Source organism: Sander lucioperca, chromosome 21, assembly GCF_008315115.2.
Source record: "Sander lucioperca isolate FBNREF2018 chromosome 21, SLUC_FBN_1.2, whole genome shotgun sequence".
Taxonomy (NCBI): domain Eukaryota; kingdom Metazoa; phylum Chordata; class Actinopteri; order Perciformes; family Percidae; genus Sander; species Sander lucioperca.
In genome coordinates this window covers 7,525,796-7,553,152 of record NC_050193.1, presented here as the reverse complement: position 1 = coordinate 7,553,152, position 27,357 = coordinate 7,525,796, and the positions used below count along the sequence as shown (strand labels likewise).

At 40.5% G+C, this 27,357-nt stretch overlaps 4 protein-coding genes and 1 non-coding gene across 10 annotated transcripts; 3 read left to right on the top strand and 2 right to left on the bottom strand.

The window, feature by feature from the left end:
* The first annotated feature begins 1,462 nt into the window (after positions 1–1,462).
* hgs (hepatocyte growth factor-regulated tyrosine kinase substrate) lies at positions 1,463–14,717 on the top strand. 5 transcript variants are annotated; one of them, XM_031312613.2, is made up of 20 exons: positions 1,463–1,680; positions 2,962–3,046; positions 3,208–3,283; positions 3,715–3,807; positions 5,290–5,407; positions 5,724–5,776; positions 7,261–7,329; positions 7,439–7,563; positions 9,397–9,514; positions 10,118–10,216; positions 10,305–10,400; positions 11,003–11,041; positions 11,148–11,330; positions 11,445–11,658; positions 11,757–11,929; positions 12,013–12,153; positions 12,409–12,592; positions 12,734–12,870; positions 12,969–13,151; positions 13,360–13,455. In XM_031312613.2, the coding sequence occupies exons 1-20, from the start codon at positions 1,644–1,646 to the stop codon at positions 13,453–13,455; spliced, it is 2,319 nt and encodes a 772-aa protein (XP_031168473.1). In that variant the 5' UTR covers positions 1,463–1,643. The 5 variants fall into 5 exon arrangements, with proteins under 5 accessions (XP_031168473.1, XP_031168475.1, XP_031168474.1 ...); XM_031312615.2 differs by having other exon boundaries at positions 5,284–5,407; positions 9,397–9,508; positions 11,448–11,658; XM_031312614.2 differs by having other exon boundaries at positions 5,284–5,407; positions 9,397–9,508.
* zgc:103625 (methyltransferase-like 26 B) lies at positions 14,515–16,477 on the bottom strand. 2 transcript variants are annotated; one of them, XM_031312617.2, is made up of 7 exons: positions 16,361–16,477; positions 16,066–16,268; positions 15,651–15,813; positions 15,432–15,491; positions 15,266–15,333; positions 15,089–15,167; positions 14,515–15,003 (listed from the first exon to the last, which is right to left on the bottom strand). In XM_031312617.2, exons 2-7 carry the CDS (start codon positions 16,263–16,265, stop codon positions 14,956–14,958), a joined length of 618 nt encoding a protein of 205 aa, XP_031168477.1. In that variant the 5' UTR covers positions 16,266–16,268; positions 16,361–16,477; the 3' UTR covers positions 14,515–14,955. The 2 variants fall into 2 exon arrangements, with proteins under 2 accessions (XP_031168477.1, XP_031168476.1); XM_031312616.2 differs by having other exon boundaries at positions 16,066–16,415.
* Positions 16,478–17,041: 564 nt separating this feature from the next.
* On the top strand, positions 17,042–21,701 carry mrpl12 (mitochondrial ribosomal protein L12). Its single transcript, XM_031312897.2, has 5 exons — positions 17,042–17,245; positions 18,866–19,064; positions 19,177–19,248; positions 19,452–19,589; positions 21,047–21,701. The coding sequence occupies exons 1-5, from the start codon at positions 17,187–17,189 to the stop codon at positions 21,161–21,163; spliced, it is 585 nt and encodes a 194-aa protein (XP_031168757.1). The 5' UTR covers positions 17,042–17,186; the 3' UTR covers positions 21,164–21,701.
* A 539-nt stretch (positions 21,702–22,240) lies between these two features.
* Positions 22,241–22,312, bottom strand: trnae-cuc. The gene has a single exon. It is a non-coding gene; the product is annotated as a tRNA-Glu (tRNA).
* Positions 22,313–23,243: 931 nt separating this feature from the next.
* Positions 23,244–26,850, top strand: slc25a10 (solute carrier family 25 member 10). The gene is given in 12 exon segments (XM_031312724.2): positions 23,244–23,603; positions 24,204–24,323; positions 24,416–24,530; positions 24,600–24,648; positions 25,192–25,233; positions 25,335–25,378; positions 25,629–25,699; positions 25,784–25,876; positions 25,969–26,046; positions 26,207–26,219; positions 26,222–26,253; positions 26,379–26,850. Coding segments are annotated over 12 exon segments (849 nt in total). The 5' UTR covers positions 23,244–23,513; the 3' UTR covers positions 26,481–26,850.
* The last annotated feature ends 507 nt before the right edge of the window (positions 26,851–27,357 follow it).

The following is a 27,357-nucleotide window of genomic DNA, read 5'->3' as shown; positions in this document are numbered from 1 at the left end:
TGTCAGTGTCTCTGTGTGTAAGCAATGTGGGATGTTACAAGCCACAGTGGAAAAAGCATAATCTTTATTCATGAGACATTGTTCAGATCCCTCAGATTCTGTGCTCCTTTACTTTGAAGTAAATGATCATCCACAGAGAGTTTCAAAAACAATTGTCAGCGAATTAAAACCATTTGAGAGCCTTGGAGTTTGGTTACTGTACATGCTTCTGAATTTCAATACTCTTTCCCAAACTACATTTTCTTAAACTAGATTAACAGCATAGAAAATACTGTATACCATGGCATTTGCGTTCTATCTGCTGTATCTCTATGTCCGTAACAGCAGAAGACAGAGCAACACAATGCCACTTTATAGAGCATTACAGCACCACAATAACAATGGGCACCAGTGTTCCAAGTGCCAGGTAGTGACTCATACATGACCTAAGTAGGCCTATACCAATGTTGGTAAAGTAATGCTGTAAATACAGTAAGGCAGACTGTGCTATTTTACTGTCAATTATAACGGGGGAAATGTAGAGAGTGAGACAAGTGCACTATTTACATTGTAAATAAGCAGTACAGTGTCTCAAAATAGCTATAAAGGTGTAGTACCAACACAATTGCGGTAACAATGAATTATACATGATATCATTCACAGTGAGGTACACCATCCACAGAGCCAACTACAACTGCAGGCCTCTCTGGTTGGAAGTTACAAGCCTGATTCATCTCGGGGCACACTGGTTGGGTGTGGACAGAAATGTGCATGCTTTGTTGCACCTGTAACCATACCCAACATGATGTCACAGGGCCCTGGAGTACACCCACCACTGCAGCAAGGTGAGTAGTTAAACCACTGGAGGTCAGGAAAAACAAGATTTTTAGGAGGTGGTAAATTACTCTTCAGCTAACTACTTTATATACTGTTGGGTAGTTTAATTTACTATAACAATACATCATATTCTCTAGTTATTCTTCTAATATTTTAATCTGTTATTTAACTGGTATAACTGTCATATACATGTAGTGGAATAAACAGTACAATATGTCCCTATAGTAGAGTAGAAGGCTTATGATTATTTTCTGCTTCTTGCAAAATAAAATAAAAACTAAACTAAACTATAGTTTAGTTTAGTTTTTATTTTGCACATTTAAAATGATAAATATAAACATAACAGAATGTACAGTGTAGGGAGAGGCAGAAACCCCAATAGGCTTATGTGAAGCCTCTACCTAAATAATGTTAACATTTCACAATATTATAAAGAACACACAATTTACATAAATAAAATAATATGACTATCATGAAAAAGCAATAATACCAAAATATATGAAATATCAATACTATAATTAAAAAGGATGAAACACTTAAAGATGACTTCACAACTGAACAGTACTGTAAATGGACTTACTTCCGCCTCTGTCGACATTATAATAACTTCTGATAACTAAAAATGTACTTCGTTGCATTTATCAGTCGCCAGAGGGAGTTTCATGGGGATTTTACGGCGGAAGTGGGAAGTAGGAAGAGCTGTACAGCTGTGCTCCGGCCGTGGCTAACACAGAAGCTAACAGGCTAACCTCATCATCGGTGAGCATATCAGGATCCCTGCACTAAACAAGACGCCTCGACAGCTACTTTGAGACTTTGAATCTAATATGGGAAAAGGTGGAGGTACCTTTGAGAGGCTTCTGGGTAAGTTACCAATACATTCGTTAAGTTAATAGTTTATTAGTCAAAGTGCGATATTTTCCAGCGTATTGTTTTGACAGACGCTGGGGCTGTGGCTCTCAGGCCAGCTACCTTTAGCCTGCTAACAATTTCGCTTTGTTTAGAGGCCCAGATGGTGGGCTCACTTAAATTAGCAACTGAACTAAGTAGCAAATACAGTATTATGTGTCCGTTGCATAAAGTCCAATCACAGCTACGCTACCTTATCCTTGTGTTACCTTCGTGCTATTAGCCACGCCAAACCTGGCTGTTCATTTCATTTAACGTTAGCTAACGTTAGTGATTCAGTAATAATGTTAATGTTACTGCATAACTGATGACATGGCTCAGCTATCCCAGATAGCCAAGCAGCACAAGATGCACAACATTGTCATTTGTGAGATAGCTAGCTAACTTATGACTTTTAGTGTTGTCTTAAGTCCACAACAGGTTGATAAGATAACTTAGCTAGCTAGCTAGCTGCTAGACAATTATAATTAGCTAGCTAGCCGCTTATCTAAACGTTAGTCCTTGTATAGATCAACGTTACACTGAATTAGACACCTTTCCATTAAAATACAGCTGGCAAAGGTAACGTTATGGGGCTAATAACACTAGCACTATCCCAGGGGGGAAAATCAACTTTGTCATACATGTAGCTAGATATGTTGGAAAATTGACAGTCCCGTCAGATAAAACCATTGTCTTGGAAGTTAAATTAATAACTAGCAGACAATTATGTATCAACACACTATATACATGCTTTTCAGTTGATATTGATGGCCAGATTAACCTTTTAGGGGGGCCCGGGGTAAAAATGAGCGACTGGCACTCAGTTGATAAACAACTCTCCGTGCATTTTGTACAGTATTTTTTGTTGATGTGGTAATTTAAAACACAGAAGTTAAGAAATATCCAATCTGTAAGCATGGACTTACATTTAGTTCCTAAAACTAGCATAAATGCTGACACAGGGCCATAAGATGTTAGTGGATAGTGTACCGTTAACTGTGCATATTTCCATATTCCCAAAGATACAGTTAGTAAACTTATTGCCAAAAATTTCAAGTTGGGGCATTTGGGGTCTGAGGCAGTTGCCCACTTTGGCAAAGTCAAATTTGACAACACTTAGGACTGTAATTAGGAGAGGAGGAAGCCTGGTATTGTTTAATGTCATGTCATGTTTGTTTGGTATAGCAGATATTGACGTTAGATGGACAATACTGTATAATGTTATAACGCTTTAACCATCTGTACTAATTGCAGATAAAGCCACCAGTCAGCTGCTGCTGGAGACTGACTGGGAATCCATCCTGCAGATCTGTGATCTCATTCGACAAGGAGACGCACAGTAAGTAATTCTGCCCACTTCCTCTGCATTCATATCATCAGCTGTTGAAGTTGAAAATAGCTAATTAGAGTATTGGGTTTATTGTTTTTTGTGTACCTTGCTAACTTAATTTATTGTCTTGATATTTCTATTGAGCAATGTTCTTGTTTTGGTCCTTGCAGAGCTAAATATGCCATCGGGGCCATTAAGAAGAAGCTGAATGACAAAAATCCACATGTGGCCCTCTACGCACTTGAGGTAAGACCTGTGTGCTGTATTGTCACAATTCTGTCTAGGGCTGCACCTAACGATTACTTTCACTGTCGATTAATCTGTTGATTATTTTCTCGATAAATTGTTTGGTCTATAAAATGTGTGTTTTCCAAAGCCCAAGATGATGTCTTCAAATGTCTTGTTTTGTCCACAACTCAAAGCTATTCAGTTTACTGTCAGAGGAGTAAAGAAACTAGAAAATATTCACATTTAAGAATCTGAAATCAGAGTCATAAAAAATGCCTCAAACCGATTAATCAATTATCAAAATTTGACAATTAATTTAATAGTTGACAATTGATCAACTGACAATTGCAGCTCTAATTTTGTCACCTCTTCATTTGGAAAAAGCTGCTTTGGTGAAATATGTGTAACGTAGTTGGCATAGCGAATGATTATGTGACCTCACCCTTCAGGTCCTGGAGTCAGTGGTGAAGAACTGTGGCCAGACAGTCCACGATGAGGTGGCGAGTAAACAAACTATGGAGGAACTGAAGGATTTACTTAAGGTGACCCCCATTGTATTAATTTCTTGAACTTCATAATCCTGCTCTGTTTAATTTCCAATATACTTTTTTTGCTACAATTTGTTTTTTTCTAAGTCCCTACATACTGTGAGTTTTGACCTTTGTTTTGGTCAGTACTGTCTTTTCATTGTGAAGCTGGATTTGCTGACAAAAGGTGAACTGACGTCGGTTGCAGCATTTATTTAATCGGGTTTAGTGCTGAAACTAATGATTATTTTGTTGTTGGTTAATGTGTCAATTCATATTTTTGATTATTCGACTAAGGCAGGGGTGTCAAACTCAACTTCACTAAGGGCCACACTGGAAAATGATAATCACAACAAGGGCCAGACATGTAGAGTTTACTGACATGCTTTTATTTAACCCAAAAAGTAAAATATCTTTGGTTGTTTTATTGCATGTCTCATATAGCTTTCTCGCATACAGTTTGGTCGACATAAAACCCTAAAAAGTCGGCAAAAAAGTTTCTTAGCCATTATAGAATTTAGCAAAACATGAAAAACAAAGATTACATTTTTAAAAGCACGCTACCACACAGCTGACTCCTAGCAACCTGTTTCACAGCCTGAATATGTAAACTATCTGGTTGTGGGGGAATTTCTGAGGCTCAAAGTTGCCCAATCTGCCAAAATCTGCTTTAAGTGTCACATAATTACACTGTCACTGACTTTTGGTGTTGTGCACAGCTAGGCGGCCAATATTAGTTGTGAACCTAAATTGATATGCTGGCCGGAACAAAATCTGTAATGGGCTGGATTTGGCCCCTGGGCCTTGAGTTTGACACGTGGACTAAGGGATAACTAACATCTTCAGATCTCTTGTTTTGTTCAACCAACAGTCTAAAACCCAAACATATTCAGTTCACAAAGATATAAAACTGAAAAGCTGCAAATCCTTCTATTCAAGATGCCAGAACCAGTGAAAATTTTGGCAGTTTTGGTTGATAAAACGTCTGAAATGATAAATTAATTGTCATTCTATTTTTTTTCCTGATTAATTTTATGTTGTTCGATTAATTGACTACTTGTTTCACCTCTAATCAATCGGGTTAAATAATATGGAATTCATATCTGTGCAGTGTTTTTGACCTGTTACACATAGACAGGGTGATTTGTCTGACCATATTTTGGCTGGAAGCCTTATCACATCAGGCAGCTGGCTGCATGACAGCGTGAGTTAGCAATATGTGATTGGATCTTTGCTATATCATGTGACACGAGCTCCTGCAGCCTATGCTGGTTTCCACTTCCTGATGATGTCATAGCCTTGTGACAGACCAAAACAAGGGACTTCCCACCTCAGTTCTTGTCTCAAACACAATGTATTTTGATTTAGTTTGTGTTTGAAAAGCTCAGTTGTACCAATGTTATGTGACAACAGAAACATAGAATATAAACACTAGAGGAATTTAGAGGTGTAGAGACTTTTTATTTCACTGTGTGGTTCTTTTACCACCAGAAACAGACGGAACCAAACGTAAGAAACAAGATCCTGTACCTGATCCAGGCCTGGGCTCACGCCTTCCGCAACGAACCCAAATATAAGGTGGTCCAAGACACCTATCAGATCATGAAAGTGGAAGGTAAGTGGACGCATGCTGTATTTTACTTAAATTTATTTGCCTGAAATGAAGCCCAAGGATCTCTAAAAGTGTAATTACACAGATACATGTTTCTCAGCTGTGTCTTAGCTACAATTAAATATAAGAAAAGCACATTAATGTGTATTTATACAATTACGTTTTAATGACTAAAACTCAACTGAAAGCTCATGCAATGTTCAAAAAGATGGTACGTTTTATTATAAAACAATTATTATGTATGATTGTTAATTTCTATTAATGCACTACTAGTATCATACTGTATTAACAGGTTTATTTTCCTTTTCTTTTTTCATAGGTCATGTGTTCCCCGAGTTTAAGGAGAGCGATGCGATGTTTGCAGCAGAGAGAGTGAGACATTTAGTTTGTCTTGTTTTGATGTGAGTTAGGGACCATTCGGTATTTATGGAATGGACCACTGGAGGAAAATAGGGGAGGGTCATGTGTTTTTATTCTTTGTTGAGAGGAGGGTCACCCAACGTTTTTTAGTCTGGGGGGGGTTTGTATTCATGAAAACAGCAAAATTTCAAAAGTGGCTTGTTTGGTGCATACTTTTCCGAGTAGCTCTCAGTCTCGGCCCCCAATCGCTAGCAGATGGGTCTGACCCAAAAAAAATCGCAACATGACTGCAACACGAGTCAACCCTATAGCTAACTGCGCCACCTGTTGACAAAGTATCGTCACTGACATGGAGCTGGAATATAATGAAGCTGACTAGCTGAAAGGTTTCGCGTTGCCTCAAGCTTGAGCATCCACGGACCATCCACGTGTGCCAGACTGCCTGTAGGCTACATTCATTTAAAATTAAACATTGCAGTTGGTTCTAAGTGGAGTGTGTGAGTGCTGATCGCGGTTACGTGTCAGTTAAACTTCTCATCTCCAATCCTATTTATAGAGCTCCAGCCAGCTCACAGCGGGGTCTGTGAAGGTGGACAGGCCGGGCGGCAAGCCAGCGACCCCGGCAGGCACCCGCCGGCTGTCACATCAGACTGTGAAGCTTCTGAACTTTGCAATTAGCCATCAATTTTCATAAAAAGGCCCATATTTGAGCTCTACATAGTTGATTTCTCACATAAAAAAAAGTCTCAGAAGTGAATTTAGTAATGAAATAGCAGAAGAACAATGTATAAAGTTTCCAGTTGTTGGCCACAACAGCAATACGTGGTTGTTGTGATTGTTGCAGCGCTTTGCACACCTACACACTTAACTTTGAATTTCTGATTGGGCGGGCCAGATGTCAATATGGATTATTACCCAGTGTGCTTTGTTGAATGGTCTCAATGTTTTATTGTTTTATTTCATGTGAATACTAGTTTACTAGATGAGTAACTTATATTTGAAGTAATGCAGGCAGTGTGCATTTAGTTCCCATGCTTATTGTGTTTCCACAACAATGTTAGTGAGGAAATCTACTGAAATGGCCATCATAATAGTGGAGTGTGATGTGTAAGATGAGAAAGCAGAGGTTAACTCATGTATGTTATGGTTGTTAAAAAACAGTGGCTATCTGTATATCTTTGTCAAGTGCAAACCTGTACAAAAGGCATCAATAATTTTTGGGGAGGGTCTTGCCTTTTTTCGCAATTATTTTGGCGGGTCATAGAAAAATGTATTGCTCTCGAAGAGAGGGTCAAGTCTATTTTGACTAAAGATACCAAAACTCCTACGTTAGCCCCTCAAATAAAAAACGAACAGTCCCTTAGGGCTATGAAGTGGGTGATACCTGTAGAATCAGCATGATTTGTGTGATCATTGACACTGAACTATTTAGAAGAGAGGATGACTGCTCCAGTGACCATATCTGTTGTAATATGTGGTCTGTCTGCTTTGTCCAGGCCCCAGACTGGGTTGATGCCGAGGAATGCCACCGGTGCAGAGTCCAGTTTGGAGTTATGACAAGAAAGGTAGGCTGGGCTTTCTTGAAACTAGGGCACTTTTTATGGTTTCCTTCATTCAGTTACAGGTTTCGCATGTGCGGAAGTTGACTTCGATTTGTGTTCTTTGCTTTTCCAGCACCATTGTCGAGCCTGCGGCCAGATTTTCTGTGGCAAGTGTTCGTCTAAGTGCTCCACCATTCCCAAGTTTGGCATAGAGAAGGAAGTGCGTGTGTGTGAGCCCTGCTTTGAGCTACTTAACAAGTGGGTCCCCAGATGTGATGTAACTAGTGTGAATTTTCAGTCTCAGAGGATGAAGTATGGTGGCTCTGAACAGTGCCTTTTATATCTGGTAGACAACTACTTCATTAGGTGCATGACACTGGCATTGTAAATTATTCTCTTGCTCAAGTTATGCTGTAGTATTATACTTATGTAAGTATGCAATGGTTTTAGATAGTTTTGTTCCTGATTACTGTCAGCCTTTTATAGCTTCTTAGCTTAGGGTTTTCTATCAGCTTTAGCATGGACCCTTATCTATACGTCGAATTTCATTTCCTGTTTGTCTGTTAGCCATTTATTTTTTAAGATACATTTTTATTGGTTTTATATTTGTAAACATACAGAACAGACAAACACAATTGAACAAGAACAACAACCCTCTCCCACCCTCTGCGGTCTTGAAGAAAATAAAAACAAACAAACAAACAAAAACAGAAATCACACCTTGCCTAGTCGCTCTCCTCTAATTCTTGTGATGCTGAGGTCATTAGGATTGATGCTTGTGCTGCTGCGTTTTTCCATAGGTCTGTAGTCGATGATTTGGCTTTGTTAATCCTTGCTGTAAAGAGCTCAAGCATAACTATGTCTAGAAAATACGCCAACCACTGTTTTATACAAAGCGAGTGGGGGGGGAGCCAGCGCTGAGCTATCATTTTCTTGGTCGCGGTTGATCTGGCTAGCCAAATTTTCTTCTGTCTCCCAAGTAGATGTAATTTAGAGTCATCATTAAGTAACAAAACAACCGGGTCAGTAGGAATTCAACATCCTATCACATCAGATATTATTGATGTTTTATTCCAAAACTCATGCACCTGTTCACACTCCCAGACCATGTGCAGGAATGTTCCAGTTTGTTCAGGTTGACAGAACGTGCAATAGGGAGTAGGAATGACTTTAGAGACATATCTCTTCTGAGGAGTCCAGTATCTCCTATGACATATGTTAAAGTGGATCTGCTGGTGATTTGGGTTCTTGGAACAATGGAAAATGTTGTCCCAAACTGTCTCCCAATTAATTACGTTCCTCTCCGGGCTCAGCTCTCGCTACCATTTCTTTACTATTGGGAGTTCTCCTACGGATACTTGCATCAGTTTAGCATAAATCCTGGACACTAATCCTCTCACAGGAGAATCAACAAGCCATTTAATGATTGGGTGCATCTCAAGACTGTTCCCCCATGGTACTCATAACATTTTAAGGCTGATCTTAAGCAAAGATAAAGGAAGAAGGATGTCCTAGGGACCTCAAAGCTAGTCAGGTCTTCAAAACTTAACATACCTTCATCATTGAATAGCTGGTCTAGACTATAAATACCTCTGTCACTCCACTGGTTATAAACAAAATGTTTGTTACCAGACATTAAGTGTATGTTGTGCCAAGTAGTTTTTTGATATGACATAAACTCTTTTATAACATATATAGTTTGTATGACAAAAATACCTTTAATTTAACCTGATCTATTTATACATATATATACATATATAGACATCTATATACATTTATATAGACATATCTATTTATATATCCATTTTGAGCAATGCTGGAAAATTAGATTGTTGGTCTATACATGACTCTATAGCCATATAGTCAGTATACGTATGTGTGTGTTTTGATGCAGATCCAAATCTGAATGTAGATTAAAAGATGTTAAACATTTTGTTTTATTAGAATAACAAATGTAGAAGATTTTGCAGCATTGACAGAGATATGCACTTTCTTGTATTCTGTTTTCGTAGAGAACGTGGTGTCTCAAGCAGCATGCTTTCTTCTGATTAACAAGGTTGTTTATCCTCCCTGATCCCTTTTCTTTACCAGCCACCCCTCCCTTTCTCCTCCATTGAAGAAAGCTGAAGGAAAAGCCCCCGCCCCAGGCGTCGCCGAGCTACCTCCTGAGTACCTGACCAGCCCGCTCTCCCAACAATCCCAGGTAGAAGTAGATAATGAGATGGCTTAGTTGATGGTCAAAATGGTTGCAATGGCCCGGCTTGTGCAACGCTTCGCAGCTCCGTCAAAAATAGACCAAGCGTATAGACCAGCGTGTCCCTGAAGCGGAGAGCCACGGCTGGTGGAATCGCCAGCATTGTCTTGAGTGGTTGCGATTGCTGCGGCTGCCGTGGCCACACAATCACTACATGTTACATTAACACACATCCTGGACTAATTGTCCCTGGCAATTGCGTATATTATATATACTGTGAACTTTTGCACATCCCTTGATTAATATTTATGCACACCCTGCACAAAAAAACATACAGCTTTCTTTTCCTTTTTTTAAAACAATACTTTTGTACATATTTGTTAGTGTCTTTTACATATTGTTTTATGAAATATTTCTATTTTATGTTCTTAACTGACTTGTACTTTGATCTATTGTTTATTCCCATTTTAATGTTTATTGTATGCACCAAATACACCAAGGCAATTCCTTGCAAGTGAAAACTTACTATGGCAATAAATCTCATTCTGATTTAGATTTTTTTTTATCAATCCGTTAATGAGGTTTATGGATCTTACAATTGCTCTACTCTCTTACCAGATGCCCCCCAAGAGAGATGAGGCAGCACTGCAGGAGGAGGAGGAGCTGCAGCTGGCCATTGCCCTTTCCCAGAGCGAGGCTGAGGAGAAGGAGCGAATGGTGAGTTAAACAGCAAACATTTCCCTTTTGTATTGTTACTGTCTGTTTATTAATAGACAGTGATACATACCTGTATGTGTACTTACAGAGGCAAAAGGGTTCCTACTCAATGTACCCCAAAGCTGATCCCACTCCAGTAACTTCCTCAGCACCACCAGTCAGCACCCTCTACACTTCCCCTGTGGTAAGACTTCTTCTCATGCTGCCTTTAGCTTGATTTATGGTTTTGCGGAGGCTCCACGCAGAGCTTTCGCCGTAGCCTATGTAAGTGGCCTGATGTTTATACTTCCAGCCAGCGTGTGTGTGTGTGTGTGGGGAGTGGGTGATAGAGCGAGGGAGAAAGTGAGAGAGTGACGGTGATTAGCTTCAGAGCGAGTAGACTCTAGAGTCATAGTGAGAGAAACAAAGTGTCTCCCCTCTGCTTTCTGACCAAGGTGGGAAATCTGTGGCAGGAAAAGTTAACCCTCTCCTTGATTTCATGTTGTTTATGGAGAAGGAGAACCAGGAAATAGTAGGGGAAACGCAATGCTACCAAGCCGCGGCGTGTAGTTACATTTTTCGAGACGTGCACATCGGGCTACGTGTAGGGTCCGCCGCAGGTTTGTGTCTCCACGTACCTATGTACGTAGCAGTGGCGTAGATTTTACGCAGAAGTATACATCAAGCTTTTTTCTCTGGCAAACTCAATTATTTACACTACCAAACATTTTTTTCATTATTAAAACAAGGTTTAACTGTCTGCTGATTATTGAGCAAATTATTGAACTGTTTTGTTACTCTCTCCAGAACTCCTCTGCTCCATCAGCTGAAGATGTAGACCCTGAGGTACATGTGGTATCTCTCTCTTCTCTCTACCTCCAAATGGAAGACTAATTGGAATCTTGCATCAGCATGCTTATAATACTGATGGTAATCTTTTACATTATTGCAGCTGGCCCGTTACCTGAACAGAACGTACTGGGAGAAGAAACAGGAAGAGGCTCGCAAGAGTCCCACCCCCTCAGCCCCTGCCTCTGTGCCATTGGCTGAGTCCCTTCCGCCAATCAGTCAGCCAGTAGAAAGTCATGTCCCTGTCGCTGTCCCTGTCTCTGTCCAGCCAGTCAGCATAGTGGAGGTATGTTGAAACGAGCAGATGTTTGTAGTAGTATTTTTTACGGTTAGCTGAACTGGAGTAGGCAGACCACAAATGACTCTCCGCGTTTTGGTTCCCTCTCGTCCCCGCCTCCAGCAGCAGTACCAGAACGGGGAGTCGGAGGAGAACCATGAGCAGTTCCTGAAGGCTCTGCAGAATTCTGTCACCACCTTCCTTAACCGCATGAAGAGCAACCACATGCGTGGGCGCAGCATCACCAACGACAGTGCTGTGCTCTCACTCTTCCAGTCCATTAACAACATGCATCCACAGCTGTTGGACATCCTCAACCAGCTAGATGAGAAGCGATGTGAGTGTTAGCTGTGCATGAGTTTGTGTTAGCCAACGCATTTCTGTCACCCTGCGTGTCCAGTCTCTGAACTATCACATCCTGTATGTTGTCTGCAGTGTACTATGAAGGGCTGCAGGACAAGTTGGCTCAGGTGCGTGATGCTCGGGCAGCCCTCAACGCACTTCGGGACGAACACAGAGAGAAGCTGCGTCGCGCTGCAGAGGAAGCAGAGAGACAGAGGCAGATCCAGCTGGCACAAAAACTGGAGATCATGAGGCAGAAGAAACAGGTAATGAAATGAGTCTCTCTGAAATGCAGATATTGATGCGCTACTCATTACCATGCTCACAAGTGTTTGTCTTTGAACTGCAGGAGTACCTGGAGATGCAACGACAGCTGGCCATCCAGCGCCTCCAGGAGCAGGAAAAGGAAAGGCAGATGCGTCTGGAGCAGCAGAAACACACAGTCCAGATGAGAGCCCAAATGCCTGCTTTCTCGCTGCCTTATGCCCAGGTACACACTTCATACTTCATTGGGATTAGCAGATTGATTGCGAGGGTAGCACCCAGTGCAAATAGTTGGCATGATACATGGGCCTTCACTGCAATCCAGTATTAACTGCGCTCTTTGTAATTCCAGTTTTATTTTATTGGTCGCATTTTTCCATTTAAATAAATTGAGTATTTACAGTAGACACCATATTTACCTCTTCATAAATCTTTGGGAATAAATGTCTGATAATATAATATAGTATGTGCTCTTATGCAGATGCAGTCTTTGCCCCACAATGTGGCAGGAGGGGTGGTGTACCAGCCTGGTGCTCCACCGAGCTACCCAGGCACCTTCAGTCCTGCTGGTTCTGTGGAGGGTTCACCTATGCACAACATCTATATGAACCCGCCTGGGCAGACTGCACCACCACAGTACCAGGCCATGCCCAGTGCTGCCCCAGGTAAGAAGACAAACTTGTAATAGCTTCTACCATTTGTAATTGTCCTACTGCAATATATTCAGTCAGGAAACATTTGGCAAGATGCTTTAATCAAGTGTGCTCCTGAGTGTGACTGTGACTGATTGTCCTCTTTTCCTCCAGATCCCAATATGGTTAATGCGTACATGTACCAGGCTGCAGGCACCAATGGGCAGCCTGCTCCTCCTCCTGGTCAGGGTCCGCCGACTACTAGTCCCCCCTACTCCAACTATCAGCCCACACCCACACAGGGCTACCAGGTCTGATTGACTCCCCCTTTTATTTTCTGATCAAACTACCACCAACATATTTAAAGAGAAATAATTAGCCCACTAACTGTTGTCCTTGTTCTGTGTAGAATGCAGTGTCTCAGGCCCAGAGTATGCCCCCCATGTCCCAGCCTGCCCCCACTAATGGTATGGGTTACATGGGCTACCAGCCATACAGCATGCAGAACATGATTTCAGCATTGCCAGGACAGGACCCCAATATGCCCCCCCAACAGCAGTACATGCCCGGCCAGCCGCCCATGTACCAACAGGTCAGCCACTTGCCACCAGATGTTAGCATTAAGAAAACCTTGTAAAGAGTTTGGAACAGACTGTGGCAAATTAAAGTGTCTTTCATACTGACACATGAAGCTCAGTTAATGATGTATTTGTATCTTTATTTTTTTTACTTTTGAGGTTATTTCAATCTCAATCCTCGCTCATCCTCCTATTTTTACCTGTACCTCCTTTTCTTGCTAGGTGGCTCCCCCTGGTGGCCCGCAGCAGCAGCAGCAGCAGCAGGTCTCTCAGGCTGTGCCTGGCAGTGCTGAGGCACAGCTGATCTCCTTCGACTGAAAGCCTGCACGCTGCAGGGTCTGACACACTACACCCCCCTCCTCATTTGGTCTTTCTCCTCACTCTCCAGACTCTCTGCCCTCTGGAAACACACACCTCCCACCTTGCTGTGATGTTGTGGCAATGTAAAATATTGTGATGATGTTGCAGAACTGTGGCTCTCCTTGCCTCTTTCCCACTAAAGTATGGGAAAGCTGCAAGACAGGGTACCAAACCCAGACCCTTTAACCCTCTTCCTCCCTCTTTCCAGCTGATATGTATGTAGTATTTCCTTATTAAATGAATAACTGCAGCTCAGAAATAGTCAGTGGTATTAAAGTTAAAAGATAAGAAAATATGATAAAAATTTAGGATAAAAAGAAGACAAGATATAGCAATCCTTTGTCTCATATTTTTCTAAAGCATAATTTGCATGTTAAATTTTCATTATTTTCTGGAATGGAAGTGAACTACTGCAACATATCCTAACAGTTTGGGCAGTGATCGAGACAGTGTGTGCTGTTTAAGAGATTGTGGGTGTGAGGATAAAGAGTGATGTCTAGGGAGAGAAAGCACAGTCAAAGGAAATAAACGGCACTATCTCACATCTCCATCAGGTCCGTAGCTTGCCATTCCAGCTGTAGTTTTCGGTTCGTGAGCACACAAACTAGTGTCATCTTATCTTGTTTTGGCATTATTTGTTGTGCACTGCTTGGAATATCCAGTGTCTTAATGTAGTTTTCTTAAATAACGAAACACATATGCAGGGATTGTGCATTGTGGGATGAGTGATAACTGGGTGGTTGTTTAGTCCTAATATACTTTTCTAAGTTAAATTAAATGACACAACTAGTGGGTACAAATATATGTACTAAAGCAGTACAGCAATCCTAATAGCATCCCACATCTCTTAATTAAAATGATTTCTGTTGCCAATGATAAAGAACCGTCACAAGATAAGACCTTAACCTACAATTAACTGCAAATGACCTCCAGGCACCCCATCTCCCTGTGCATTTGGTTGTAACTGTCACAGATGAGGATATCTACATAGTAAGTACAGGTGGGAACTCTTTTCTAAAGTGTACTTGGCTCTCCATAAATGTGGAAATGGTTACAGAGCGAACATTGAGTACCGCGTGTATGTATCACACACATCCAATCAGTGATTTCCGTAACCCTTCAGTTGCCATCTGTGAACTTCTTTTTTCCATCATACTTATCTGTCTGACTTTAAAAGTAATTTTAAAATTATATTTAATAAATATCTGGTTCTTATTGTCCCCTTGCTTTGTCTTGGATTATTGTTTTCTTAAGTCTTCCACAGGATTTCAAAAGAAAGACATGAATTGTATAGCAACTTTTATTCATGTAAATACAGTGTTCCATGTCACATTGATGCATGTTTCAATAAGAGGGGTAAAGGCCATAACATTACATTAATGAGTGATATGATGAAATGTGCTTTAACTTGTGCATTGGTATACAAAACTTTCTTTTCCTTTGTGCAGTATGGCTTCTTTAAAGTTTTCTGAAGATGAGGCATTTGTAGTATTCTTTCATCTCAATCTGGAAATTAAAAACAATATAGATGTAAATGCTAAATTGTAGTTAAATACCAAGTAGTTAATCCAAGTTATAGTATGTGACTCACGATCCTCTCCATACGCATCTCGTTCCCATAGGCCAGCTGTCTCAACACATTGATGTCTGGAAGACCCCACTCTGGATCCCTGTTTAAGCATTTAATAAGTCAATTTACACCCTACTAGCAGAGCTTCACCAGACACATGTTGCCATGTTGTATTAGAGGAAATAAACAGCCACTCACATTTGTCGAAGCTCTGCATCCAGATGTTCATTACAACTTGGTGTAATAGTGCCATTAACAGCATACACCTGGAACAAGATTTGGAAAGGTGTCAGCTTTTGCACTTACCACTCACATGATGACATCATGCTATTTTGAGTGCATAGTAACGAGTGTTGGTGCATACCGCATATGTTATCAAAAGGCCATTTTGCCTGAGGATCTGACCTGCTCCATTGAAAACACCCTTGGAAAATGATTAAAAAAAATGTTTATGAAACATGTCTGGGCACATTTTGAGATCTGTGTTTTATGGCTATTCACGCAAAATTTTTTATTACCATGAATTTCTCGCACAATTTAGCTCAATATCTTTGAGGGTTTTTTTTTTTAGAACCAGGCCTACCTGTGCTGTTTTGAAGGAGCTGTATTGCAGTAAGTTAATGGCAACAATAACATCACAGGATCTGCGAGAAAGGCCTGCCCATTTCTCCCATGGTTCCCTGGCATCCAGGTGGACTGGCTGCAGCACATTCTTTGCATGGGTTGCAGCAATGTATGCCTTAATACTGTAAGCGAGTATGCAGACTTAATTGTACATTTACAATTTAGAATCAGATTCTCATAAATCACTTGCTGCTGTTTCATATCCACATAACTGAAAAATGTACAACCTGTTGTCCATTTGAGCTTACTATCACACACTGTATGACTACTGTATTACCATTCTCTTGGATCATTAATAGATTGTTGTGTCTGATGTACGTAAGACAGCATAACTATTTGAAGCCTTTTTTTTTTTTTTAATATAACCCACAAACCTGTCCCGAGACTCTTCTTTGATGTCTGATGGCTGCCAGGTAACAAAGGGCATCTTTTGGGCAAAGCGTATGACATGCTGCCCAGTTCCAGAGCCCAACTCTAAGGCAAACAGCTGCCTGTGGGATTGGTCTTCCAGCACATCTTCAAGCACTAAACACAGATCCTCCCAGTTCCTCTCTGCCTGAGGAGACAGCAGCATGGTCTGGAGGAGAAAAGCAGAAGGACATGTTACCATATCATATTTTATTGTCAGCCTATGCATTGATTTTCTCTTTCTCAGAGGATTCATCTTACCTTAACTTGTGCTGGTTGACAGGGACTAATGTGGAATGGATGTGGTGGATGACTGTAACAGCAGATGGGTGCAGAGATTACCTAGTTAAGAGGATTCCCTCTGTTCTCCTCCCCAGTGTTCAGCACTGGTACAGTACAGGTAGGACACACACACACACACACACACACACACACACACACACACACACACACACACACACACACAGCAGAGAAACATGGACAGAGATCAATTCATACAATAAGTTAGTGTCTGACTAGCAATTCCAATCATAAATCATAATGAGTGGTATTATATTGCATGTTGTATTATATCGATAATATAATACAATATGCAGGTACAATACGATATACCTGAGTGTGTTTACTGCCGTTTTGTGTTCATAGTGAGGAACTGCAACACAACCTTAAATTAACAGTGTTAATCATTAAGTGTGTTTGAGTATTATCGGGTATAAAAATACATGAGCAAATCTTTTACAAATGTATTGCAGGACTGTGCATTACAACAAATATATGTGTATGTTATTAATGCAGTTACTGTTAACATTTGTACTAATTATGAAAAAAATGTACTCATACCTTTAAAGATTAATAATATAATATTAATAAATCATAGGTATAAATATGTTATTCACATTATTTATTTATACATTACTTATGTCCCTTATGGGCTCCCGTAGACTTCTAACAGTTCATGCAATGCATTGTGGGTAGGTCAGGAGCAGAAAGGACGCCATGTGCTTTTAAGGCAGAGGGACTGAGAGGAGACCCGGCTGTGACAGACTTGTTTTATAGTTAAGAGACACCGGGAGAAGTTAACGTTAACATGTACTGCACCAGACGTTGCCTCCGGTCCGCGCTGTGGGCTGCAGCCACCACACCCCGGTATGTGAATTCAGCCGAGGGGTTAACAGCCCGTCACGTAACGTTAACACCGGGCAGCAGTAACGGTAACGGTAACGTTACATCAGGGTCTGACTCCCTGCATCTCCAAGGGCAGACAGTCGGTGACTGCTGACGGTTATTTTGGTTGTAGAATATGCTGTTGTCTCCGTAGCTCGTATGAATGCAGAAGGTGTATAGTCCGCGGTCAGAAAGGGGTTTCATGTTTAACGGCTGTATGTTAAGTATGTTAGCTAACGTTAGCTTTAGCCAACAGTAACTGAACCCTACAGGCTTTAACTATTTAACCATGGCCCAATATCCTGCATTTAGGCTTATGCAACACTTTATCCTCGTATTTAGTTTGGTTGTTAAATCTAAAAGTAGCAGCTGTTTGACATGTTTCCTCCATGAAGCAGCTATGCTTCTGATAGCCAAGGTCACACTCGTGTAACTGGAAATGAATATTTTTACTGGTCAAGTAACCGCAAGCTGCATCTCGCAATTGACTCGGTGTACCATGGCACACAAGTCCTTAATGTGGACTACAGGTTGTAACGTTATGTCAGCAAACCAACCTGGTGCAACTGCAGCCACCAGAACTGACAGTAGTCGCTGCTGTCTGTGCAACACAGCATTGGTTACCACCATCCTGGTGTATATGTATAACCCCACCCCCCATAAAGTGTCATAAGAAATATCTGAGCGATCACAAGATGGTTAACGTTAGCAGAATAGGTAAACTAAAAGTATTTATATTTATTTTAGCAGACTTAATTCCAATCTTTGCTTTTTTGAGAACTTAAACTCAATCACAACTCAAAATCTCAATGTCCTAAGCCAAAAAGTGAACTCTTCAAACTGCTTGTTTTGACTGACCACCAGTCCAAACCTTATATCAAGTTTGCTCTGCTTAAGACACAGAAAAGCAGCGAATCCTCACAATTGAAAAGCTAGAGGAATGTTTGGTGTTTTTGCTTTAAGAAGAGTCAAATGATGAACCAGTTATCAAAATAGTTAATCATAAATTATCTGTCAGTCAAGTAATCTATGAATCAATATGTTGTTTTTTGTACTGCATTATTTTACTTCTTCAGCCTCCTAAAATTACTAAAATCAGCCTTAGAAAGAATTATCATTTTAACTGGTCTGCAATGAGTGTGAAATGCATGTTTGAGCTGATCACAGTTGGACAGGTGTGAATACCGCCCCTAAATATGTTATGATACAATAACTTTAGCCAAATTGGGATTAACTGGTCACTGGTACATTTTGAAGCAAATGCATCTATTAAATAAATGTTGGAGTGCATGTCTGGCATGAGAAACACTGCCCAAACATTTGGTGTGCCGATGCCAGACAAGGATGGGAAGTCTGTACCCTTATGTGAGATATCAACTGTAATCCTTTTATCTGATTGTAAGGCTGAGCACATTTTTAGTAAAAACTAGTCACAGTTTCTGCATAGACAAAGTCGAAAAGGAGCTGTGGAGAAATGTAAAGACACATTTCAGATGCCTCCTGATGCCATATGTGAACTGCAGATGCTCTTAGCTGAAATTGTATATATCTGTATACACTGTGAGCTCTGAGGACCATATTTAATCCATTTTAATTTTTCAGGCAACAGCTTCAGCGTCAAGCTCCAGCCCTGTGTGCTCTCAGACTTCTAAAGACCAGTCCAGCCACCCACTCAGATGCCATCGCCACCCCTGCACTTGACGGAGCACCCAAACAGTATTCTCCCAAAATCCAACAGCTTGTCAATGATATATCCAGCCTCACTTTATTAGAGGTGTCAGACCTCAATGAACTCCTCAAGGTGTGTGGAAAAGTCACTGAATCTAAACCACAATGTGCCTTGTCAGATAGAGACTGTTGTGATGCATCTGTGGTATCATGTTTAGTGATGATTTGGTTTTTGTTGGTTGCAGAAAACCCTGAACATTCAGGATGTTGGAATGATGCCAATGGGGGCGATGGCTGCATCAGCTCTACCTGCGGCTGTAAGTACAGAGACAACCATATTACTGGATTACTTATAATCTAACTTAATCTTAATATAACTTAATCTACCACAACACCATAAACTACAACTTCAAAAATGACTTTAAATTTGAATCAGAACTTCTCTGACGCAGGATCTACATATTGTATCACTGCAAGTTTCACTGATTTCTTATTATTTTCACATTCTGTGTGAAACTAGGCTGCAGAAGAGGAGGAGTTACCAGTCAAGAAAGAGCAGACTCACTTCACAGTAAAATTGACAGAATTAAAGGCAGCTGAAAAAGTGAAACTTATAAAGGAAGTGAAGAACTGCATCCCAGGCTTGAATCTGGTGCAGGTAAGTCTCATCGTTAGTGCTCAGTTTTGGGACCTAATCTGAGTCATTTTAAGGTACCCTGTGGAGTTTTTGACCACTGGTAAATCTAAAGGCTGATTCATACTTCTGCGTAAAATCTACGCTGTTGGCACGTACGTAGCTACGTGAAGACACAAACCTACACAGTAGCATGACGTGCACCTCTCGAAAAATGTAACTACACGTCACTCATCCGTGGCATGGTAGCGTTGCATTTCCTCCGACTCATTTCCTGGTTCTCCTTCTCCATAAACAACGTGAAATCAAGGAGAAGGTTAACTTTTCCTGCTACAGATGTCCCACCTTGGTCAGAAAGAACAGGGGAGACACTTTGTTTCTCTCACTGTGACTCTGGAGTCGGTACTCGCTCCAAAGCTAATCGCTGTCACTCTCACTTCTCCCTCACTCTAGCACACACTCCCCCCACACACACACACACACACATGCCGGCTCAACGCACACACCAGCGCACAAGTATAAACATCTGGCCACTTAACGTAGGCTACGGCGAAAGCTCTGCATGGAGCCTCCGCAGAACCATGAAACAGCCTTAAGGAGTAATGCCTGCTGATGGACAGTAGGTGGAGGTAAAGTGCCAAGAAATGTAGCAAAGTACTAACCCATTGTAGAGGATGCTGCATTTTAGCAAACATGAATGTAAACAATGCAGGATTTTAAATATTCTATAAAATTGTCTTTGACAGTACAAAGTAATTTAACTAAAGTTTGTTAAACCTCAAGGATACACACAATGTGTATAGGTTAGAAACTTTGCAAGAAAACTCCAGAGGGTGCCTTTTATATGTATTACTTTCTGCTAATGCAGACTCTCAATCCAAAACGCATGGTGCCTAAAGTAGACCTACAATATTAAATGACCAGTTTAAAAGTCTGTATAAAGACAATATAGTATTCATCACAGCTTTCCTTTGCAATGTCCTGTGTTTAGACAGCCTCTCTTTACCACCACAATTAACAAATTACTAATATTGGGCCCTTTAAAAAAAGTATATGATCGGTTTAGGCCTGGGTATCGTTCATAACATTTAGATACCGGTACCGATACTAATACTGTGACTTTGAAACCTGTTCTGGAACAATACTTTTTTCAATACCAATTTCATAAAATCCATTTTAACAAAAAGAAATTACAACATTACGGCACAAGTCCTTTATTTATTTTTCAGCTCCTACTACGTAAGCCTTAACTCTGTGTGTAACGTAGAGTTTTTCCTGTGTGTCTCTAGGATGTGTAATGTTAGACAGTCGGTCGGTACCTAAAAAGTATCCAATTCGGTACCCAGCCCTGAATCGTTTTTTTTTTTTTTTTTTATACCAGTGTTGCATATTGGCTCAGGACAGTATGACAGTTCCTGTTTTCACATATTGGGTAACCTCTCACTAAATCTTCTTTTTTTTATCTGTCCTTCCTAAACCAGTCTAAAAAACTAGTGGAGTCTCTGCCCCAGGAAATCCGAGCCAATGTATCCAAAGAAGAGGCAGAGAAACTGAAAGCATCCCTAGAGGCAGCAGGAGGCACCGTCGTGTTGGAGTAGATCTACGTGCCCACCAGTTCTCCAACATTTTGCTGCTCATGTACTTCATCCTTCATTCTCTTATTTCTTTTTTTTTTTTACATGACAAAGAGGAGGATCCCAGGAAACAAAGAAATGCCTTCTGACATTAATACTGTCTCTTAACAGTGTCAGGTGGGGCGGTACAACTCAAACTGAACTTTCCAGGCACACAGCCTGCACAAATGGCCGCCCTGCTGTTTTCTTGTCCATTAGTCTGCTCATGTGTCTGTCTGATACTTGTGTAGCAAACAAGCTACAGAAACACTGGCCTGGGTGCCAAGTAAGTCAGTTGGTCATTCTGTTTGTGTATGTTTTCTTTTCAAAGAAGTAAAGATTATGCTGTGGGGACATGGTTACCATTCCCCATGTTGAAGAACACCAGATACTGTATCTAGTTCAGGGGATGGCAGAGCTGAGTCCTCATACTTACAGAATTGTTATTAATGAATAATTAAAGTTCAAAATCCATATTTGTCCCTTCTCTTAATGTTAATAAACCACTCCTGCCTACAAATAAGCTGTATCGGCATCCTTCTGGTGCACCAGCCCGGGAATGTTGCCATAGACACCACAACTCTGGTATACTGAAAAAAATCCAGAGTGCTTTCCTTAGCGGTGACATCGATAGGCTTAATCAGCAATGTGTGAACTTGTTTGGAAAGGGCTTGACTGTAACGGATGTTCATTTAAGTATAAAAGCTCTGCACTCTAGCATGACAATGACAAGAATGAAATTGTAAGCTCAGTGTGTGTTGTTTAAACATGCAGGACTGAGACTGCAGCTCTGTATATTTTTGGTGTGGAAGAACTGAATATTTTAACCTACAGTAGATTGCATTCTACCTCACTCTTTCTGACCACTAGAGGTCATAACATCTCTTTTACTCACACCAGACAGGATGAGAGTTGTTTGAACCACATTTTGTTCCTGTGTAAACTTACAAGTGTTGAAGTTATGTTGATATGTTGAATTTCGACATGAACAGAAAACAGTTGCTGCCCTTGAAGAGGGGAAAGCGATATTAGGACTGAGCTCCTGCTATACCAAAAGATGAGTTCCCTGACCGGGAATCGAACCCGGGCCGCGGCGGTGAGAGCGCCGAATCCTAACCACTAGACCACCAGGGAAGGCTGAAAGTATGTTAAAATTGTTGCTACACTAAAATTTATAACCAACAGTTTTAACTGTATAGTGAATCTGTTTATCTCAAACCTGCAGGCAGTTTAGTTGTATTTTGAGTACCGGACCGGGGCACATTCGTTTTATTTTTACATCAATGTTAAGCCTATTTGGTCTTTTTTTTAAATGTCTGATACTGCCCGAAATATATCCTACATACACCTCCTGCTGGAAATCTAAAATCAGTTAAATCTACATTCCGGCGCAAAACGAACCTAGGGGTTTATAACAAATGTGTACCCACTCGATCGTTCTCTGGGACATGATTTCATGCTAATCGAATGTGTTTGTAGCTTGAAACAAGCTAGCGCGGACCGCTGATTAGCTTACAATGCTAGTATTCTGGGCACAGGGAAAGTAAAAACAAATCGCTATTTTATACCACTAAAAAGGCTCAAAATATCACCACACTTCAACGTTAGCATAATGAGGGTCTCTAAAAGTTAACCGAAGCATTGAGAACATTATAAGTGTACAGACAGTTTATTAAAAAGATAGTTTAGAAAGACAGTAGCTCCCAATACGGCGGCCGCCTGTATACAAGAACGCAACTGTCTTTGTCCTTTAAGAACCAAAACAGACACTTGGGCTTTAGAAACTTCCAGAAATGTTGTACAAAGTGTTGTTGAATGTTCTTAACTGAATGAGAGTATAGACATGCAGTACGTTTCTGACCTCATGACCCTTTGTTTGACCCTGAGGTATAGTGGGAAGGCAGGGTTTATTCATGACAAATATTAGTTTGAACGTTATGATCTTTGATCTGTGTTAGTTGAATCCTGGGATGCTGGCATTCCACATTCACGAAACCACAGCAGTAGGCAAGATGACTTACTATTTTTATATTAGTGACGTACGCTTCCTCCCACAAACTAGCTGCACCCCTTTCTTGGCACAGAAAGATATGAAGGCTCTCCACTGGACAAGTTCAGCCATATCTTAATCCACAACTCTTTCTGAGAAACAAAAATGCAGTTTAACATAAAGGCACTGAGTTTGTTTAGTATGCATTTAACATGAGCAGCGTCCAACCATCACCCAGCGTCGAGGGAAAAGGATGAAAAGAGCAACTTAGGACAAAGTTGTGCCAGCAACCTTTGAGAAGCCAACACTTTGCCTTCTTGCTTTGGACTTTGTTTCACCAACAACATGCAGCAGAATCACCTTTCTCGTTGGTATTTTGGTGGAGTCTCCTCCAGCGTGGCTGCCTGTTTAACACACCCACTGGATTTAATTAAGGTAGAAGATAATTGATTTTTAATTTAATTACCACTGTAGCACAAAAATAGGAAAATTGTCCAATTAGGCCTCATCGATCTGTCTGGGGTGCCTTTGGATTGCAATGTGGAAAATGTTAATACAATTATTTTTTCTTTTATTATGCTCTCTTTTCCTGTTGATACTGATGTCCAGATTAGCTTGCAATGATTCTGTTTACCCAATTTCCTAAAATTGTAATAAGTTGGCGAGTCACTACCTTGATAATGACAATGAATAGGCTCATTTGGATGCTTGGAAGTACATAACATGATGGCAGAAACATCAACGGGTTTAATTTTGTATTTCCTACTGCTATTATCCAGCTATTGAATTGATTTTCTTTTATGCAGCATGCTGACTTAATGTTTCCGTTGATATTTAGAATGGGCTGCTGACATTACCACTTTGTCTGAATATAACCTCAACATTTTAGACTTATATTTGAACCAATTTTGTTTGCACATTGGCACCTGCTTAAGATAGGAGCAAACTTTACACTTGTGCAGCTAGTTGTTGCTCTCACTAACAGTGTGACTGGACCCCCCCCCCCCGCTGCTTCCACGTGGTCATTATTCCCAGGTGCACTTACAGACGCAGCAGGAGGTGAAGGTGAGGATAATTGGGATGGTTGTTAACGTGGTGAGGAGAAAAGGTTATCTGGCGCTCTACAGTGGCCTCAGCGCGTCCCTCTTCCGGCAGGTGGAAAATACACACATATTATGCGCTCACTTTGCATGTTCATAATGCACAATCCTGGATAGACTGCTTCCCCCCCCCCCCCTTTCTCCTAGATGACATATTCTTTATCACGGTTTGCCATTTATGAAACTGTCAGGGACGAGATGAACAGGAAGAACAAAGGTTTCATGCCTTTCTACCAGAAAGTCTTGATGGGTGCCTTTGGAGGTATGTTGACAGTATTTGGCATATTCGTCTGTATTTGGTTTTTATTATTTAATGAGTTTTCTCCAACAGGGTTTGCAGGTGGTTTCATAGGGACACCAGCTGACTTGGTAAATGTCCGGTGAGTTTAGTGGATAGTTTCATTATTTTTAAGAAACAGATTTTGTGTGTGTGTGTGTGTGTGTGTGTGTGTGTGTGTGTGTGTGTGTGTGTGTGTTTCTTTAATTGTTTATATGATACATAACTTTTGTACTTGACCTTATTAAAATGGACTCAAGTGTTTTAGTCGTCCCCCAGGTAGAAATCAAAACCAGCACACTCACTGTGCTGTTATTGTACTGATGCTGGGGTGCACAATAGCTCAGATCTAATGTAAAAAAAAAAAAAAAAATTAGTAAGCAATACTGTAATCCTACCACAAAAAGTTATTCCCTCTCTTTTAAGTTTTCATGTAGAGCAAATACCAAGTAATGCTGCAATGTGAAATTCAGGATTGCGTCTGTGTTAAATTTAGATTTGACGTCATTAACAGAAGAAGCTGCAACAATTTGTGCTCACCATTCAAGTTTAATAGGCCAATTTTCACTGTATTCAATAGAAAGACAATGACTCTGAAGGTTACTCATCCTTGGCTTTGAAATATTTCAACCTGTCACTTATGCAGGATGCAGAATGATGTCAAGCTGCCAGTAGAGCTCAGGAGAAAGTAAGTAAAAATTGAAAATGGGACTAGATTTTTTCATGTAATGGAAACTGTTTGTGGTCATCCAAATCACCACATTGTGAGATTTCTTATTGTTCTACCAGTTATGTTCATGTGCTAGATGGACTGTTTCGTGTTTGGAAGGAGGGTAAGATTCATTAACGCTTTCTTACTTTACATGACAGCTGTACACTCATCGGAAATATGCCTGCACAAAGTGTAAAGAATGAAAAAAAAAAGTGAACATTTCTTCAGCATAATAAGGGTTTTGACATCTATGTTTTAGCCTGTGTGTAGACATTTTTTCATATGTGACAAACTCTTAATTTAAGAGCAAACCTTTTCACAATGCCTGCTTTTTCCTCCATATGTTCTCCATTCTGCTGTTTAATTTGCAGAGGGAATAAGGAAACTGTTCTCTGGTGCTTCAATGGCTTCTAGTAGAGGTGCACTGGTCTCTGTCGGACAGGTAAAGACCTCCGTGTTATACAACTATTAAATCACAAAATGCTACTGTACTATGATGCAGCATGCGTTCCTTTTGTCCACGCAGCTGTCCTGTTACGAGCAGTCCAAGCAGTTAGTTCTGGCTGCTGGTTACCTGACTGACAACATCCTCACTCACTTCCTGGCCAGTGTGTTTGTGGTTAGTGACTCGCCTCTGTCACTATATATACTATATACTATATATATATAGATAATCACATTTTCAAAATAAGACATCTTTTCCACACACAGGGAGGCTGTGCCACAATCCTGTGCCAACCACTTGATGTTGTTAAAACAAGATTAATGAACTCAAAACTGGAATATGGGGTGAGTTTACATGTTGTCTTGTAGTTTCTCTGTACGCTCATGGTTTTGTATTTTTTGCTTGGGGAATCCCTCTTGGTCTCTCTCTCTCTCATCACTCATGTATATTTTATTCACAGACTGTTATGGAGCTTGATATAGTTTTTATGTATCTTTGTTGCAGGGTGTGTTTCACTGTCAGCAAAACTGGGCCCAAAGGCATTTTACAAGGTGGATGTCACCTTCACTTATAATAACACATTGCTGACATGAATCTTTATATTTGCACCGTGTGAATGTTGCTCTATTTGAAACGACTTTTCACTTGCTGTAATATTGATATGATTTGTGCCCAGGGTCTTGTTCCCGCAGCTATCCGTCTCATCCCTCACACAGTCTTCACCTTCATATTCCTCGAACAACTGAGGCAGCATTTTGGTGCAGTGGTATTCACCTGAGAGAGTTGTAAGGAAGTCTTTGCAGTTTCACTGGTTCTCTGTGTTGGACAGCTTCATTATTGATGCTATTCTTACAAAGCCAGTTTTAGCCGGAGTCCACTAGATACCACTAATTACAAGAACCAATAGTAAGTCACATACCAATGTACATCTAAAAAAAAACATTTTCCTGCAAAAAAGAAAGTCCATCCATAACACAAAATGAAAGTGAGTCATGCATTGGGGCATGATTCACAGATAAGCCACTGCAATAAAATGAAATGTGATGTGTGATGTGTTTTTCCCCCACAGCATTACAAACACAGATGACTTGAATCAACAGGTTGCTAACTTACAAAAATGTTACATTACTGTGATGAAACGTACTGCTATCATCAAGTTTATATCAACTGATAAAATCCTGTTGAGTTGTACACAAGGCAATTACACTTTTTAATACTATACCTTCTTTGTCCTCTGGGGGACAGTGTTACACTGAACAATTGTGTGCCTATGTTTATATACTGTGTATCTGCGTATTTGTACCAGACAGTTTTTGGTGACCATTGCCAAAAGAAGATTTATTTATTTCATATTGTGGAAAGTGTTTTTAAATTTGTGGTGGAAGACAAGTTAAGAGTGTTTGTTTCCCCCTGAGGATGTTTCTGAACACTGCATTTAGGGGGAAAAAATGCTGTAGTTTACAACAGAGAAAACAAGCCTGGTTTAATCAATAAAACAATCTCTTCTTATCTGCTTGTGGGCCACTGCCTTGTTGATTTTTTGTTTCATTACTGAGCTTCCGTCAGCACTACATATCCAGCTGCTTGTCAGGTTCTCTCTCTGAATACTTACTTAAACTGGCTGGTTCAGCGTGCCACGTACTAGACTGAACAAA

What these genes read in the sequence shown, in the direction of transcription:
- hgs (XM_031312611.1), top strand. Translation starts at nt 1,644, where the DNA reads ATGGGAAAAGGTGGAGGTACCTTTGAGAGGCTTCTGG. An exon ending in AACTGAAGGATTTACTTAAG is followed by an intron (nt 3,808 to 5,283) that starts GTGACCCCCATT and finishes TTTTACCACCAG; the next exon opens with AAACAGACGGAACCAAACGT. An exon ending in CCAGCTAGATGAGAAGCGAT is followed by an intron (nt 11,659 to 11,756) that starts GTGAGTGTTAGC and finishes TGTTGTCTGCAG; the next exon opens with TGTACTATGAAGGGCTGCAG.
- zgc:103625 (XM_031312616.2), bottom strand. Translation starts at nt 16,355, where the DNA reads ATGAATCCTCTGAGAAAGAGAAAATCAATGCATAGGCTGACAATAAAA. An exon ending in AAAGAAGAGTCTCGGGACAG is followed by an intron (nt 15,814 to 16,065) that starts GTTTGTGGGTTA and finishes ACTCGCTTACAG; the next exon opens with TATTAAGGCATACATTGCTG. An exon ending in GCTCCTTCAAAACAGCACAG is followed by an intron (nt 15,492 to 15,650) that starts GTAGGCCTGGTT and finishes TCATTTTCCAAG; the next exon opens with GGTGTTTTCAATGGAGCAGG.
- mrpl12 (XM_031312897.2), top strand. Translation starts at nt 17,187, where the DNA reads ATGTACTGCACCAGACGTTGCCTCCGGTCCGCGCTGTGGGCTGCAGCC. An exon ending in ACCTCAATGAACTCCTCAAG is followed by an intron (nt 19,065 to 19,176) that starts GTGTGTGGAAAA and finishes TGTTGGTTGCAG; the next exon opens with AAAACCCTGAACATTCAGGA. An exon ending in CAGGCTTGAATCTGGTGCAG is followed by an intron (nt 19,590 to 21,046) that starts GTAAGTCTCATC and finishes TTCCTAAACCAG; the next exon opens with TCTAAAAAACTAGTGGAGTC.